At 41.4% G+C, this 16,659-nt stretch overlaps 1 protein-coding gene across 1 annotated transcript in view; it reads right to left on the bottom strand.

Moving 5' to 3' along the window:
- Positions 1-763: 763 nt before the first annotated feature.
- Positions 764-16,659, bottom strand: part of CLDN11 (claudin 11) — a 76,564-nt gene continuing 60,668 nt past the window's right edge. The window contains exon 3 of the mRNA XM_078668066.1: positions 764-2,464. Within this exon, the coding sequence (XP_078524192.1) occupies positions 2,232-2,464 (233 nt within the window). The 3' untranslated portion in view covers positions 764-2,231. The remainder of the gene's footprint in view (positions 2,465-16,659) is intronic.

Raw genomic sequence — 16,659 nt, 5'->3', positions numbered from 1 at the left:
TTCATGCCTTAAACACTTTTTGCCTTTCCTGTTACTCATCTATGGCCACATTAGGACATATACATACACGCACATCAGGTTAATGCTATTACTGTTTTTGTCATCAATCAGGTCACATTATATCTGGGGCTGGCAGAGTGACAACACATCTTTTCTGAGGATGTAGTTAACTCCCCAGAATGAATAAAAATAAAGAAACAATAGAAATACAATTTACCAATGGCAATTAAAGAGACAGGTACCTTATTTTGACCAACATGTCATATCAAATGCAACCTCTTGACACACAGCTTCACTTGGAGACAGAGATTGGTGTTTGATAGTCTGTCCTTATATTAAGTGTCCGATTCTGATGCGATTTGGAAAGCTTCCCAACCGAATGGGTTTGGGAATGGTTTCCAACTGAATCTGATCGGGAGAGTCCAACCGACCAAGTATGATGCATCTTGATGCTTCCAAATAAAACTTGGTTGGATTCCCTTTGACTTCAATGGGAACCTTTGTTCCGACCAAATGCATAGGCTCCAATTGAAGAAAGGGGTGGCTGGGGAAAATCGGGCACCCTGTTGTGGGCACCCCCTGGTGCCTGCTACACTGTCCATGGCTGATAAGGGAAGACCCATGGTTACACTCACAGGCTCGATAGGAAAGGCTCCAGGTGCAGGGGGGCCCACTATGGGCCTCCAAATTCTGATTCCGACGGCTGATTCAAGTGAGACGGCATGATTCGGAAAGGCTGTCCAAATCCAGCATTGTACTCGGTCATTTGGAAAGGCAGCCTGTAAAGACATAGAATGTACTGCTTGGTCATTCCAAATGCCGTTGGGTTTAGATTGGGATATTCCTAACGCCTAACTCGCATCGTACTCTGTCGGTTGGAAACCTTTCCGAGTTGGTTGGAAAGACACATTCCCGATCCAATTTGGATGGAACAAATGCCATTAGGAGGCCTTCCTAACTGCATCAGAATCAGTCCTTAATTGTACAAATGAACATGAAGTGGGTTTTTCAGGCTGGCACACTGCCCTCCATGACATATATTTCCCTACTCGGAGCTAAGAAATTTGCTAAAAAAACACAACTTAATTTACTTGTATTGTTATTCTGGTCAACTACTTTCTCTGGTGTATTTATGAAGACTATGTTACATTTGAACATAATTAACAGTCTATCTAAAAGCAAAAGAAAAGTTATGCCTATGGGAATGGCCCAAGCCTATTTATCAGGGGTATGTGAAAGATAATGCTTACAGTCAACAAAAGTGGCACACAGTAATTTACCATCCACATTTCAGATACAATTGTCTTTAAGGAGAAATCTGCTACTTTGCAGCAGCCATTGTGTAATTACAAATGCACATAAGTCAATAAGGAACATACAATTTAACATGGACTAATGCACAGAAGAATAATGTGGAATAAAGGAATCGTAACAATGTGCACACATATTCACAATACACTTTTTATGTCCTTAGGTGTATGTTTGCCACTCAAAATAATCCTTTCCTATTAGAATGTTCCCCAAAGCTAATTTGCTATATGGAATAAAAGTTTCCAAGTATTTGTAGAGAATATGACCAATGCCATTTTTACGTATTTATGCATACTCCAGGCGTGGAAAAGTTCCAAAAACAAAGGAAGAAATGCTGTGCCCTTGAGGATTCATCTGGTTGGTCCATTTATACAGCTTGTTCATCCTCTATAAAGCCTAGAAGAACAGATCAGATGTCCAATATGACATGAAATTCTTCTAATTACCTGCCAGTCATTCGATATTTTGTGTGGTTGTTTGTTGCCTGCATACTGTTGCTAACACTTCTTATGCAAGGGACAGCCTCCAACAAGTTTGACAGTGAATTTAAAAAAAAACAGATTTTCAAAAGAACTACTCTGATCGTATATATGGTAAATTTGTGACAACATTAAGGTTAACATTTCACTGTAAGAGAAAAGTGATCAACATTTCATCCGCTGTCCTCATTTTGTTTAAATAGGTACAGTTTCAAAAATCACATGGGTTGGTTTATCGTACAATTCAATGCAAAGTGGTTTTGATTTCTTTGAAAAGGCACATTTCTTGATTCTCTGTTTTAGAGCATTGGGACATAGTGTGTTACACCATACCAAACAACATAAAATTGAAGGCACATAAATTAAGTTGTCCATCATCTGTGAAACATAAAGCTGAAACTTGGCAAAATCTGCCTTTTTAATGGCACATGCTATGGCGTTTTATACATTTGCACTCTTAGCGTGGGTTGGTGATCCAGATCTTCTGGAGTAGGCTAAGGGGTTATCAATGAAGGCATCAGAATCTCCCATGCAACATGCAGCAATAGAGCCTCCCAGGAGGGACAGAGCAGCACCCATCCATCCAGAATATAGGGAATAGCCGAATGTCACAATTGCAGACTCTCGATGGGCGCCCACAGGGTACCAGATGGTGGCAATGATGGCACAAAGAGCTGTCAAGAAATAAAGCAATTATTTAAGTGCATTTTAGTGGAAAATAAAATACCACTTGGCAATATTTTTAATTCAACACAAGTACAATCAGAATGCATGATTCTGTGCTAAAAACATCTTACAAAAAGATTTTGAGATTGTTTATATATTTTTGATTGTAAAGCACAATATTGAATTTGAAAAGTATGACAATGCTTCTGGCTCAAAAAGGGTGTAATGTAGGGAAGTTTTTATCATCAATTGTTAAATAATAATTTAAAATTCAACCACATTTAAAAGATCTGTGCAAAAGTAAGTCGCTATGGAGAGAGAAGAAAATCAGTTATTGTGTGCTATAATTGAAGGAAGTATTTCCAACCAAGAAAATATAAATAAATAGGGCCCCAGTGTTTGGAAGGAACTAAAAATCATCCTCAAATATCTAGAGGAAATTCAAAATATCCGTTTAAATTCCACCGGCTATATTTCCTCAACAATTCTAACCCTATCGAGACAATTATACTCTACTTTTAAATAGAAATTGGAGGATGTTCAATTTCCACCAAACTCAATATGAGGCCAGTAGTATTTTTCCTATACATAAAATAGGAGATCTGTAGGTTTTTAGTATGTGAAAACTTAAAACACCGTGTCACACTCCGCTTGTAGCTTGTTTCATTTCATAATTTCTGCAGCATTGCACACTGAAGTTGTGTTATGTTTCTTATCCATTGATCATTATTTCTTACATAGATCTTATTGCATTCCAGCCATAACAAACTCTATGACATTTTCCAGGGTCGGGACCCATTCATCTCAGTGCATATTTAAAAAACATTCACAACAAATGTACAGTATGCACGTTAGATCAGACACTTTATACACTTTTAAACCACTTTTGAGTTTATGTTTCCAACATCTATATTTTGTTCATGTATGAAAACTTAAATGACAGAATACTCTTCCTTTTAGAAAGTATTCTAGAGTACCAGATGGCTAGTAAAGGTGCATGAGGTATGCACCAGAAATATTTGAAGTGGTTGCATCGGTTCAAAATTGACATTTACTTTGTATTCTTTGAGGATCAAACTTGCAATGTAACCTTTAGGGGCAAAGACACTGGGGAATTGTGTGTCTGATTGTTTCATTCAGAAAATAAAGTTTCATTCATTTTTAAACTAGATATGTTGCTACAGCGGACAGGAGTTCTGTAAATAGAGTGAATGCGAAATTCTGCTGTAAATTTCAATTTTATTTGTTTATATGCTAAGTTCATAAAATACATTGCATAAAGTACACCCAAAAACATTTTTTTTTAAATAATACAAAATAAAATTTGGCTCAGTCATGTAAAACTGTGCTCTCAATGTCATGGGACAGAAAGGTACAATAGGCATAAAGTGCTTAATTGTTTATAAGGTTCACGCGGTGACACTGGAGCAGAAGGCGGGCTGTGTGGCGCCAAGAAGAAGAAATAACGCAAACCGACGCTTTTATAGGAGGACCAGCCTTTTAAAACCGAAAACAAACAGGACGTGCTTATTTTCTTTTTGGACAGATCATGAGAGTGCAAGTGTTTTCTAGCTATCCCTTCCATTTTTTTCTATGAAGCACAATATATCCAGCTCGGAAGGATAAGATGCTGACTAGGCAACTCGGGCCAGCACTCTGATGCACACTCTATCAAGCTCAGAAGGATAAGATGCTGACTAGGCCCCTTGTGCTAGCACTCTGATGCAAACTGTATCAACCTTGGAAGGATGGAGGGCTGACCAGGCCCATCATTCCAGCACTCTGATGAGTACTATATCCAGCTCGGAAGTATAAGATACTGACTGGGCTGCTCGTGCCAGCACTCTGATGCATACTATATCCAGCACGGAAGGATAAGATGCTGATTAGGGTCCTCACACCAGCACTCTGTTTGTACTAAATCCAGCTTGGAAGGATAAGATGCTGACTAGGCCCTTCATGGCAGCACTCTAGTGAGTACTATATCCAGCTAGGAAGGATAAGATGCTGGTTAAGCCCCTCGTGCCACCATTCTAATGCACACTCTATTGAGCTCAGAAGGATAAGCATGAGAGGAAAATGGAGAAAGTTAACCTTTTTGCGTTTTGATAATAAAACACATTAAATTTTTTAGAGATAGTACAGGGACAGAGCGAATGGTTGAGCAAGGAATTATTCAACAGTTTGAGACCTCCATCGTCTAGCACATTCTTCGTTCACCCAGGTGTATAAATGATCTGTTAGATGTTCAACATTTGATTCAATGCCTTTTAGACTCCCCATTTGACTCTTGTTTCGATTATTGTTTTGGGGTACTGGTTATTATTCCTGTATATGATTATTGTAAGTACTCCCCTTATCTTTCTGTGCTCCATCGCATAGCCCATTCCTACATGTGCACTCAGGTTATTGAGTTATTATTCTTGTTCTAGTTGATTCAATGCCCATTAGATTCCCAATGTTAGACTAATGTTCTGATTTGTTACCTTTTTATTTTATTTACTTAGGCCTCAAATTGTAAAGCGCTCTGATATCCTTCGGGATCAAGTGCACGCTATATAAAACTTTATAAATAAATAAAATAAAATAAGTACCATTGTGTTACTGAGAGAGGCTACGATTTTCCCCTAGATGAGTTAACTTTGTCATCTGGTTTCAACATGGAGAGTTTCTTTTGAGATGCAGGTCAAGAAGTTAATCATCTGTACTTTTATACTTGTGTTTGCCCCATCAAAGCTTGCAATTACTGCTGCTGTAAAATCAGTCTAGCATTGCTGGTCTATGCTATACAACACCTAGTGATTGAAGCACCTGACTGAAGTTACTCATTGACTGTAACTTATACAGTGTTTTACTCCACAAATAGTGTTTCATGTAATGGGATGTATGACTTTACAATGCATACTTTTACAACGCATACCTTTACAACGTATTTTTTACAACGCAACATCCATTACAACGCATTCCATTACAACGCATGCCATTACAACAACATTTTAAAAACTACATTTACAACGCATTCCATTACAACGCATAATACCTTCCAACGCATACCATTACAACGCATTACATTACATTGCATGTTTGGTAAGTATTGGATAGTGTAGGGGTACAAATTACTATTCTAACTCCAGGGTTGCAACAGTAGGGTAAGTGTTGGATAGTGTAGGGGTAAAAAATACTATTCTAACTCCAGAGGGTGCAACAATAGGGTAAGTGTTGGATAGTGTAGGGGTAAAAATTACTATTCCAACTCCAGGGGGTGCAACAGTAGGGTAAGTGTTGCATGGTAAAGTTATGCATTGTAATGGTATGCGTTGTAATGACTGAGTTGTAATGACATACGTTGTAGTGGTGTGCATTGTAGTGTCAAGCGCTGTAATGGTTGTGTTGTAATTGCATGCATTGTAATGGATGTTGCGTTGTAAAAGTTTCGTTGTAATGGTAGTGCGTTGTAAAAGTTGCGTTGTAAAGGTTGTTTCTCCATGTAATGTGATGCTTGCACCTGACAAAACTTGATAGAATGTGTGTTGCTTTGTGTAGTATTGGGCATGGGAAGGATAGTCACACAATATTGTGCAAAAATAATTCTGTTTTCAAAGGTAGATTATTTGTGAGGCAGTTTTGATTCTTTCCTAACAATACAAAATCAGTGCAATGGTGATCAGACAAATATACCTCCTAAAATGGAAAAGCATCTTATTTAGATTTTGAAGAAGTGGCAGCCCCACCATAATTGGTGGTGCTCCTATACCGTGTGTCCCCCACCCCATGGGCAACCGTTGGGGTTCTAATTGTTAAGTCTCCACTGCCTCAACTGACTCTGCTGTTAAAAACTTTTGCCCTGGCGGGCGATCCTCCACAGTGCAACAGTGGTGGTTGATCTCCCCTATTATGGCAGACCTACCATAACTGCTGTCCTCTGCGAGGGTCAAGACAAGATTCATACAGGACCCAGGCAGGGAATTCAGATCAGGTCTGAAGGTACTTATAGGAAGTTTCCTGCACATCAAGGCCATTTTCGAAAATATTTTCTGAAGTCAATTCAAGCTATGAGAGTTTATATCATAAAAATAAAAATATAATGCTGAACAGGCCAATAAAACACGGCACATTCTCATTATTCATAGGTGTCTTCGGTACATCTGCTCCAACAAAGAATGCACTGAAGGCTCAGAGATCCAATATAGGGCTTTCTAATAAGACGGGCTGTCCTCCATCACCGGCGCAGTAGCCAAGGTCTGAACTGAACTTAATTGTGGTCATCCATATACTCTCTGCAGAAAGACTACAGAAAAGCAGTTTTTAATTGTAGCTGGAAAGACTGGCGAAAGATTTCCAAGAACACCAGATAAAATGAGACCACCATGCTTACTTTCACATGATTGCATCAAACCAGTCTTGATGAAGCTAGATTTGCCAATTTAATATAGTTAGTCTGATGTATAAGACTATATATTTGTGTATCATCCAGTTCAAACCCCATTGCATCTTTTTACACACCTTCCAGATTTGTAAGATATTCCTGGAGAAAGTGAGGAGAGATAACACCGTTTGGATCCAAAATTAGCAAAAAAATATATTTTTGCATTTCTGTAGAATGCTACCCTACAAAAATTGCATGATACATCAAATATACTGACATCTAGAGAGGCCTTGGCAATAGGACCCTTTAGGAGGGCTCATCTTGTGGTATAGTATGATATGATATGTAAGTTTTTATTTCCCATACTACCATTTAAAAAAATATATATTTAACCCGGTAAGCAACAGAGTTATACATAGTCTTCTACGAAAAGCAAGACAAAATGCCCCAACATATCAAATTTCATTGCAACAACGAATCTTACAAATTCATAGAGTAGAACATCTGGAGAGAGACGGGAGGGGGTTAAAAAGGCCCGGTCTCATTCATAAACATAGACCTTGGTAATTTGACCATAAATCGAGAGCATGTAGGTACCTTAACAAAGAATATAAATAAAATACTAAGAGACTCATAACTGTAAGTAGCAATATACCTCCTAATTTTATCAATGCAGAATGAGAACCGATGAGCCGGTGACTAAATCTATTTTTAAAAAAAGGCAACATATAGCATTTTATCTAATCCCAATCTCCAGTTAAACAGAAAATGCTTTCAGACGATAAAAAGTCTGAGATACTAGCCGCACAGTTAAGAGTTCATTTGATCTAGCATCATGCCCCAGGCACTTTCACCAAGTTTACGCTTCATAGGACCCTTAAGGGAATAGAGGCTAGGCTCAAGATTACAAATGGCATGGAATCTGGCTCTCCACATTTCAGAGGATGGAGGCTCTCTCAGCACCAAAGTGAGGCTATACATAACCGCGCCACAGCAGTTGCCGTAAAGATCAGATACCTGCCAAGCCGCAGATCCCGCTTAGTCAGGGACTCATCAAACAGGCAGGTGTAATAATAATTACTGTACCTATTTTGTCGGTCAAGAAAGCTTCCCTTCACCCAATTAACTATCTTAATTTAGGGCACATGAAAAACCAGTGAAGGATTTCCGCTTGATCAACCCCACACTGAGTAAATTTGCCATCAGTTGTCACTCCCCACTTAAATATTTTTACTGGGGTATAATAAAGATAAAAAATAGATTTATAATGCTGTGCCTTCAGATTAGATTAAATTAAAATTCTCCCCATTGCAATAGATTCCTGCAGAATTTCCCTGTCCTGACTCAATCTTGAATTCCATTTAAGATTCTGAGTCTCCAAATCATCAGCCTGGGATTCTGAAAGGCAATTATATAGACTATAGATTTTATCTCTCTACCTGATTGCCTCAATTAAACTATTTTTACAAATCAATACTATTTTGTCTCGGATCTGTAAAAACTTGAAGAAATCTACCTTCAACCAAAAGTATTTTTCTGCCATCTCAGAGAATGAAATAATATGGTCTTTATCAACAAAAATCTCCTAGTACACTTATCCCCTTTCGTCTCCATATTACCATATTAATATCCCAGAAGATAGGAGGTAGTAACAATAATGCATATGTAGGTGTATAGTAACAGATCCTACCAAGCTGAAGACATTTTCAGACCTGCTTCCAAACTTTATGGGCTACAATCAGAACCTTACATCGGGTTTTCTTATAATAACTTGGTTCCACAATCTTTAATAGGCACCCCTTTACCTCCAAGCCCAGTAGCATTTGGTATATAGATGGAGCTTCTGCAGCATCTATATCCTCCTCCCCTGTAAGTAAAATCTGCATATGCTGTAGGAGACAGGCCCAGTTTTAAAAAGTGAAGTTGTGAATTGTCCCCCATTAAAAATGGATTGCTATACAGAGCAAATAGCAGAGGCAACCCTGTCTTGTCCCTCTGCAAACAGGTCCTATATATGATTCTAAATCCATGAAACAGATTCTGTCAGAAGGTGTTCTATATGTAGCCCTCGTACAGCAATATGTAACCCTCATTGCTGTAATAAAACTGTGTTGGCACATGATTGCCCACAGAAAATCCTAGGAGACGCAGTCAACTGCTTTTTTAGCATCAAGTAAATTTAATCCCAGCACAGCTTGATGTACATTAGCCAGATTGAATAACGCAATAACCCTACTTATGTGATTGACTGTGCCTCTTCCCAGAATAAAACCATCTTGCCAGTGTGAAAAAGAGGGGTAATGACCCTAGCTAGTCACATAGCCAGAATCTATGCGTAAATTTTGTCATAGCAATTCAATACCGAAATGGGTCTATATGACCCCGGATAACATAGATAGTTTATCCCTCTTTTTAAAAATGACAACATTAGCCAAATCCCAAGATGATGGAGCCTGACCCTGCTAAGCCCCCAGAAAAGTTATCAGCATGTCTTTACTTAATTCCTGGAAGAAACTTTTTTAAACTCTAGAGGGAGCTTGTCAGGACCGGCAGCCTTACCTATAGCTAATGAGTTGATAACTTCCGAGCGCTACTTCCGGGTAATAGGAGCATCCAGAATCCTCGTTGATAAGTCTATTTATGTTTAGATCTTGTAGCAATAGATCCTAGCTAGAATTACCATTTACTGATTCCTCTGTATACAATTCTTCATAAAATGTCCTAAAAACTGTCCGGATCTCGGAAGGTGTCTCAACTAATCTACATGAAGGATCTTCAGTACAGGCAATCATTTGCCTGTGGCCATATTCATACATCCTTTTTGTACAAATGATATTTACGTGTAATCTCCTTAGACCAATGTAAATTAATTCTGGTCTTGCAGCGTGCAACCTTTATTTGTATTAGAGTTATTTCCTGATTCCTCTGAAGACATTGTGCTAGTTTCTGCTCATCCTTCCTAAGTTCCTCCCATAGTCCCAGTAGCAAGGGCTTGTGCTGCTTCTGGATATATAAATAAATCTGAAGACTTACCCGCTGACGACTGCCTTTAAGGCATCCCATATTATCGCACTAGCAGCTGTATTGCGATTATTTTCCAAAAATGTACTATCCATTACCTAATGTGACTAATAAACGCAGCATCTAGCAGAAGTTTTCTATCATAAAGAAAAAGATCCACAAGATCAAGCATCCCCTTAACAGCATTTCTAACATCAAAGGATTATGTTCAGAGGAAACTCTAGGGAAAATCTCTATCCCTACCTCAGCTGCATAAGTCATAGATATAAAAATATAATCTAATGTAACAAGTTTATTGTATGGAAAGGAATAATAAATAAAGCCGGGGTCAGGATGACTGCATTTTGTTCAGACATCTATCAATCAATCAATCAATCAGGGGTTTGTAAAGCGCGCTACTCACCTGTGAGGGTCTCAAGGTACTGGGTGGGGGGAGCTGCTCCGGATTAGTCAAAGAGCCAGGTCTTGAGGACCTTCCTGAATGTGTGCAGGGTCGGGGAGCGTCTGATGTTCACATGGAGATCGTTCCAAGTCTTGGCTGCAATGTAGAAAAAGGCTCTCCCGCCAGTTCTGTTTCTGCGGCTGTGGGGGACCTCTGCCAGGGTGAGGTCGGCTGAGCGGAGGTTCCTCTTGGGTACGTGGAAGGATACTCTCTTGTTGAGGTATTTGCGTCCGATGTTGTTGAGGAATTTGTAGGTGTAGGTGAGGAGTTTGAAGGTGATCCTCTTCTCGACGGGGAGCCAGAGGAGGCCTCTTAGGTGTCGGGTCATGTGCTTGTGATGCGGTGTCCAGAGGATAAGTCTGGCTGCGGCATTCTGGATGGTTTGGATTTTGTGAAGAAGAGTTCTGTTGATTCCGGCGTAGAGGGCATTGCCGTAGTCCAGTCTACTTGTTATGAGTGCATGGGTGACGGTCCTTCTGCAGTTGGGCGGGATCCATTTGAAGGTCTTACGGAGGATGTGGAGGCAGTTGAAACGAGTGAAAGTGACTGCGTTAATCTAGCGGTTCATGGAGAGGGAGGAGTTAAGGATGATGCCGAGGTTCTGAGCGTGGTCTGTAGGGGTGGGTGGGTTCCTGAGGATGGAGGGCCACTAGGTGTTGTTCCTCTGAGCAGAGTCTGGTTTCTTTGGAGTTCTTTGTGAATGAGAGGATGTGCTGGGTGTCGTAGGCATAGGATACAATGCTGTGTCCATGCAGTCTGATGATGGCGGAGAGGGGGCCATATAGATGTTGAAGAGTGTGAGGCTGAGTGAAGATCCCTGGGGTACTCTGCAGTTGATTTCTGTGGGTTCAGAGAGGAAGGGAGGGAGTGGAATCCTCTCGTTTCAGCCAGAGAGGAAGGATTGAATCCAGTCGAGGGCAGCTCCTTGTATCCCCGCGTCATGGAGTCTGGCTGCAAACATGCGACGAGAGATGGTGACGAAGGCTGCGGAGAGGTCTAGAAGGATGAAGGCTACAGTGTGTCCCTGGTCTAGTAGCCTTCAGATGTCATCAGAAGCGGCGAGGAGGGCGGTCTTGGTGCTGTGGTTGCTGTGGAAACCAGACTGGGAGGTGTCTAGGAAGGAGTTCTCTTCAATGAAGGCGGTCAGCAGGGCATTCACGAGTCGCTCTGTGACTATGGCCGCGAAGGGGAGGAGAGTGATGGGCCGCTAGTTTTTCAGGTCTGTTGGGTCGGCCGTTGGTTTCTTGAGGAGGGGTTTCACCTCCGCCTGTTTCCAGTCAAGTGGGCAGATTCCGGATCTGAGGGAGATATTGATCGTCCATCTGAGTTCAGGTGCGATGGCAGCGGCGGCCCTGTGGAAGATGTGCGGTGGGCTGGGGTCTGTTGGGGCTCCTGAGTGAGTTTTCTTCATGGTCGCGGAGTTGAGTTCAATGGTCGCTGGATCCCAGGACGTGATGGTTGGCCTATCAGTGGCGGTGGGTAGGGGGTGGTGTCCGGTGCCGGTTTGCTGAAGATGTCGTAGAGGACCTTTATCTTCAGATGGGAGTAGGAGCTGAGCTTGTCGCAGAGTTCCTGGGAAGGTGTGACATCCGTGGCTTTGCAGGTGGGTTTTGCAAACTGCTGTATGACGTTGAATAGTTCCTTGACGTTGGTCTGGTCTTTGTCTCTTATAAAGGTCCGTTTGGTGTCTCTTATAATATATTTGGTATTCCTTTAGGGTGCTCTTGTGGTTGTTCCGTGCGTCCGTGGTTTTCTGGTTTTGCCAGCTTTTCACTCTGCATCTGCAGCAGTGTCTGGCTTCTTGAAGTTCTGTGGTGAACCAGGCGGCCTTCAGAGGGCATTGTTTGGTGGGGTGCAAGCTTATCGGTGCAGCAGGAGACCCAGCAGTGCAATTCCCTGGCTGTGGAGTTAGTGTCGGTCGTGGCACTGGGGGGGGTTTGCTGGAGGGTGGTGTTGAGGTGTTCCTCTGTGACTTTGCTCCAGTTCCGTTGTGGTGGGTGATACCTTGACCTCTGGGCCAAGGCCAGCGCTCTCCCCAGCAGCTCCACCTCACTGCCGACCTCGTTAGCACGGTTAATCCGTGAGCCAATAAAAGTCACTGCAAAGCTCTAAATACCTGGGATTTCCTCCCTTTGCATCTGCTTCCATTTATTAGTGTAAATGGGCCATCTAGATGAATATTAAAATCCCTGCATAGAACCAGAGGTGTTGGCCAAGATGCAAGTTCTATGTTAAGGAAATCCAAAATCGGTGCTTCATCAATATTGGAGCCGTACACCAAACATTCTGTTAATTTGGTTGAGCCAACAGCACATTCCACAATGACCGAACGCCTATACTTATCAGCGAGTATCCTGCCAGTGGTACATATAGTGTGTTTTGTGAAGATAGCAACACTTCGAGTTGACGTACTTTGCTGTGTGCAAGCTAGCAAAGTGTAAACTAATACCGAGAGTACTCTGCGCTTCCCCCATGGAATGTGAGTCTCTTGAATACGCACCACATCAGGCTGCATTACTTTTAGCTCCTGAGCTACTTGATGTCTTTTGTCTCTGTTGTTAGGACCACAAATATTGATGGAGCATATAGGGAGCCTAATAGACATCATTCCGGCACCAGCTTAACAAAGTGTGGACCGTCCCTACAAATAAATTTAACATATAAGATTGGAGACACCTATCCTACCTAGCGCTTCTTTGATTATCTATGTATATTGATGTAAGAACCCAGATAAGACTGTCTTGCTTCATTCTTATAACAACATGGCTTATTTTTTTCCACTGAAACATCCACCCCCCAAACCCTGTGATCGCACCTCCAAACCCACGGCTCCACCTGACCCAGCCACTCCCTTCTCCCTTCAGTGAGGCCATCCACCCCAAAACCAGCCTTTGAGGTGTTAGAACCAAGGAAATTCATTGTGGTGGATAGTTCTCGCCTCTCACCCTCCCCCAGTCAGACCCCTGTATTGTTTAGACAGACATGATTAGCTATTAAGGAATTAGTAAAAAAAGAAAAAGGTTAAAGAAAGAGAAAAAGGGGAGGGTAAGGGTAAGCTGGAAATATACGAAGACATGAAAGCAATCACGCCCTATAGATATTCTTTCCCGCCCGCTAAACAACCATATCTATATCGTTGCCCCTAACCCAACCCTGAATATATCAGCTTTTAGACATTATTTGACTGCAAGAGTTCCTTAGCTTTCAATTCAGAGGTAGGAAATGGGCATTATCTTTGCATATAACTGTAAGTTTTGCTGGCTTGAGAAGAAAACTCTGAGCCCCTTTATTCTGGAACATTGGAATTAATTGCCTGACTTGACAGTGTTTTTCAACTGTCATCTGGCAGTAATTTGGCCTGACAAAAAAGAGCATTACCTGTTTGGAAACTCCAAATCATGCAGAACTTGATGAGCCAAAAAGCTATTCAAGCAAATTAAAAGTGCCCTAGGTTTAGGGAATACTTGTCCTGGGCGGTCATATTGTTTAAATGGAAACCGATAAGCTCACTGACCTTCAGTGTCCTAGAACCATAGTGTTACCTCAGGAAAAGCATCTGTGAAGAGTTCAACAATGCATCTGAGCCTTCATGTCTCTCGGGAATACCAAGAACTCTGACGGTATTTAGTCAGAGATGATTCTCCAAGTCCTCCAGCTTCCATTGAGTGTCATCCTTCGGAGACCTTAGCATGTGTGTTAAAGTTTTCTCGGCTGTTAGCTCATTTTCTAACATTGAGATTCGGTTATTGGCTTCGCTGATCCTTTTGGTAAATTCAGAGCATGACTTAGCGACACACCAAATGGAGCTCTGCATTTTGTGGCATGCCATTTGAATTATTTGCCTCTCTGCCCGAGCCTTTGCCCTGTGTGCCATGATGCTTTGATAAATGTCAGTAAGTAGTACTTCCTCTGAGCTCTCAAGAACAGCTGGGGTAATCTGCGTTGTCTCGACGGCTCCCACCCCATCAGCACCAAGTACAGTGGAAAATGTGTAGTCCCACGTGAGGACACCTGCGTCTTCTCTTTGCTCCACTGCATCAGGCAGGTCTTTTTCCATACAGTACCTGATTTCTCATTTTTACTGCCAGTATCTTCTTCCTCCAAATGTGAACTACTCGATTCGCTCCATTCACTCCATGATGATTCTCTCCCTGACATAAGAAACCTCATCACTTGAGGAGTTGGACGGATTTGAAAGGGAGAAAAATTCCTCCCCAGAGTCTGTGTCCTTCCTTCCTTCCAGGTTGTCCACTTGTTCCACCCAACTCTTTACCCTTAAGATCCCCAGCCCTAGGCTTCATCAACCTCTTTATGAACATTGCATTTAAAGATGTATCCTTTATAGTATCTAAATCTGAGTGTTCCCCTTCGTTAATTACGTTTTTCACACATTATTGCAGGAAGATAAGCTGGTCCCTGTACTGTGCCAGTTAGGCCCTCTCTGCTGCCCCTACATGTGCCAGCGCCTTTATTTAGAAAAGCCCCAGTAAGTTGGCTCACCTTGGTATTCTGACCGGTAGTACCTGGATAGAACAGTGCAGAGTCTTCAACCTGCCGGCTCTCGTTAACATATGTTTTGGCAGCTCCTTTTTCCGTTAAGATCAGCTAGTTCACTGAATTTTTAGCAGCAAAAAAAGATCGCGGGCGTAGATTTTTTCCCTGTACTAGTACCTCGCGTTTTCTTACAGGTATGCTCGGCTTTGTTTACGACAGTTGCTCCAGCACGCTGCACTCTGCTTTCGGTCTTCATTGAGACAGAAAGGTCCGCTGAGCCGCGAGCCTTTGCTCCTCTCGTCGTCTTTGGAGGCATGAGAGCTTCTTGGGAAGTAGCCTGGCATCCGAATGTATCAGACGTACAGGGAAAACTACGGGGGAGGCACCAGGTAAGTCAGAAGAGTGAAAACAAACGGCATCGAAAAATAACGCTGTGAACAGTCCAGATCATATCGGGTTACTCTGTGGCCAATGAAGCAGGTCATCCAGCAATAACATAGAACAGAAAATGACAGGAGGTCTGACCGGTTGGAGAGCTTAAACAGCTGACATCTCGGCCGCCATCTTGCCTCGGACACATACTATCCTTTCTATGGTCCCATACCGCTTTCTGAAAATAGGCAATTCAATTCAATTCTTTATTCATGATTTGGAACTCAAAATGGGTCCACAAGAACTGGAAACAATACAATGCATATAATTCAATAACATTAAATAACAAAGTATAGGAGACTAAGGGCTAGATGTAGGTATCCAAATACCAGTCGGTAACCGCCAAAAATACTGATTGTCGGCCGTTACGAACCGGTATTTGGATACTTTCATGGTAGGGCATTTCAAAATACAGATCCGGTAATTTTACTGATTCGGTAAATTTACTGATTCGGTAAAATTACTGAATCTGTATTTTGAAATGTAGGTAGCCCTGTAAACAGTGCTACAGGGCTTTAAGAATTCGTTATTTACCACCAACTATTAGTTGGTGGTAAATAACGAATTCCTATGTAAATGCAAATATGTGCATTTACACCTGTGCCATGTGGCACACAAGCACTAATCAGGGGTGCAACAGGGTGTCAAAGTGACACCCTGCCACCCTTGAATTTTTCGGTATTTACCGAATCAGTAATTACTGATTCAGTAATTGACATTCCTTCCTATGGGTCTCCAGGCCCATAGGAATCAGTGGTAAATACTGAATCAGTAAATACCGATTCGGTAAATACCGAATCTTACAGATTCGGTATTTTTTACCGAATTTTTATCTACATTGCAATTACCGATTCGAAAATACCGAATCCGTAAAATTCTGTATTTTCGAATCGGTAATTGTAAATTACCTACATCTAGCCCTAGGTAAAGATACAGTTGAGAAATGATGAACTTAAGAGCAAATTACTCCATAATAAGTATCTAAGCACGTTCTCCACAGGACATAGCAGAAGAAATTCTGTGCAAATTCCTCCATAGCGAGCAGCCACAGGAGCTTCCTTGCCAAACATAGCAGCAATCCTAATTCCAGATTAAAATAAATATATAACACCTTTAAAATATATATAGATTTTGTGGCTAAAATCGATTCAGAGGATAGTAAATTTATATGCAAATTACTCCATAATACACTTAGCAGCAGACATTATGTGCAAATTACACTATAGTGCGCAAGCGAAAGAGTTCCCTCCTCCAACATAGGAACAAACCTAGATAAACATAAAAATAAATTCCTGAAACCTTTAACAAATTTGAAATTTTTTGTACAAATTACTTCATTCTTTGGGTGGAAAAGCAGCTCTTGTGCTACCTCTACAGAATTGCCATTGTTCAGTCTTTCCTAGAGGAGGACCAATTTGCCATTAGGTCATTTAAGGGAAGCAGATTAA

This window comes from Lissotriton helveticus, chromosome 11 (genome assembly GCF_964261635.1).
Source record: "Lissotriton helveticus chromosome 11, aLisHel1.1, whole genome shotgun sequence".
NCBI lineage: Eukaryota > Metazoa > Chordata > Amphibia > Caudata > Salamandridae > Lissotriton > Lissotriton helveticus.
This window is presented reverse-complemented; position numbering and strand designations above follow the sequence as displayed.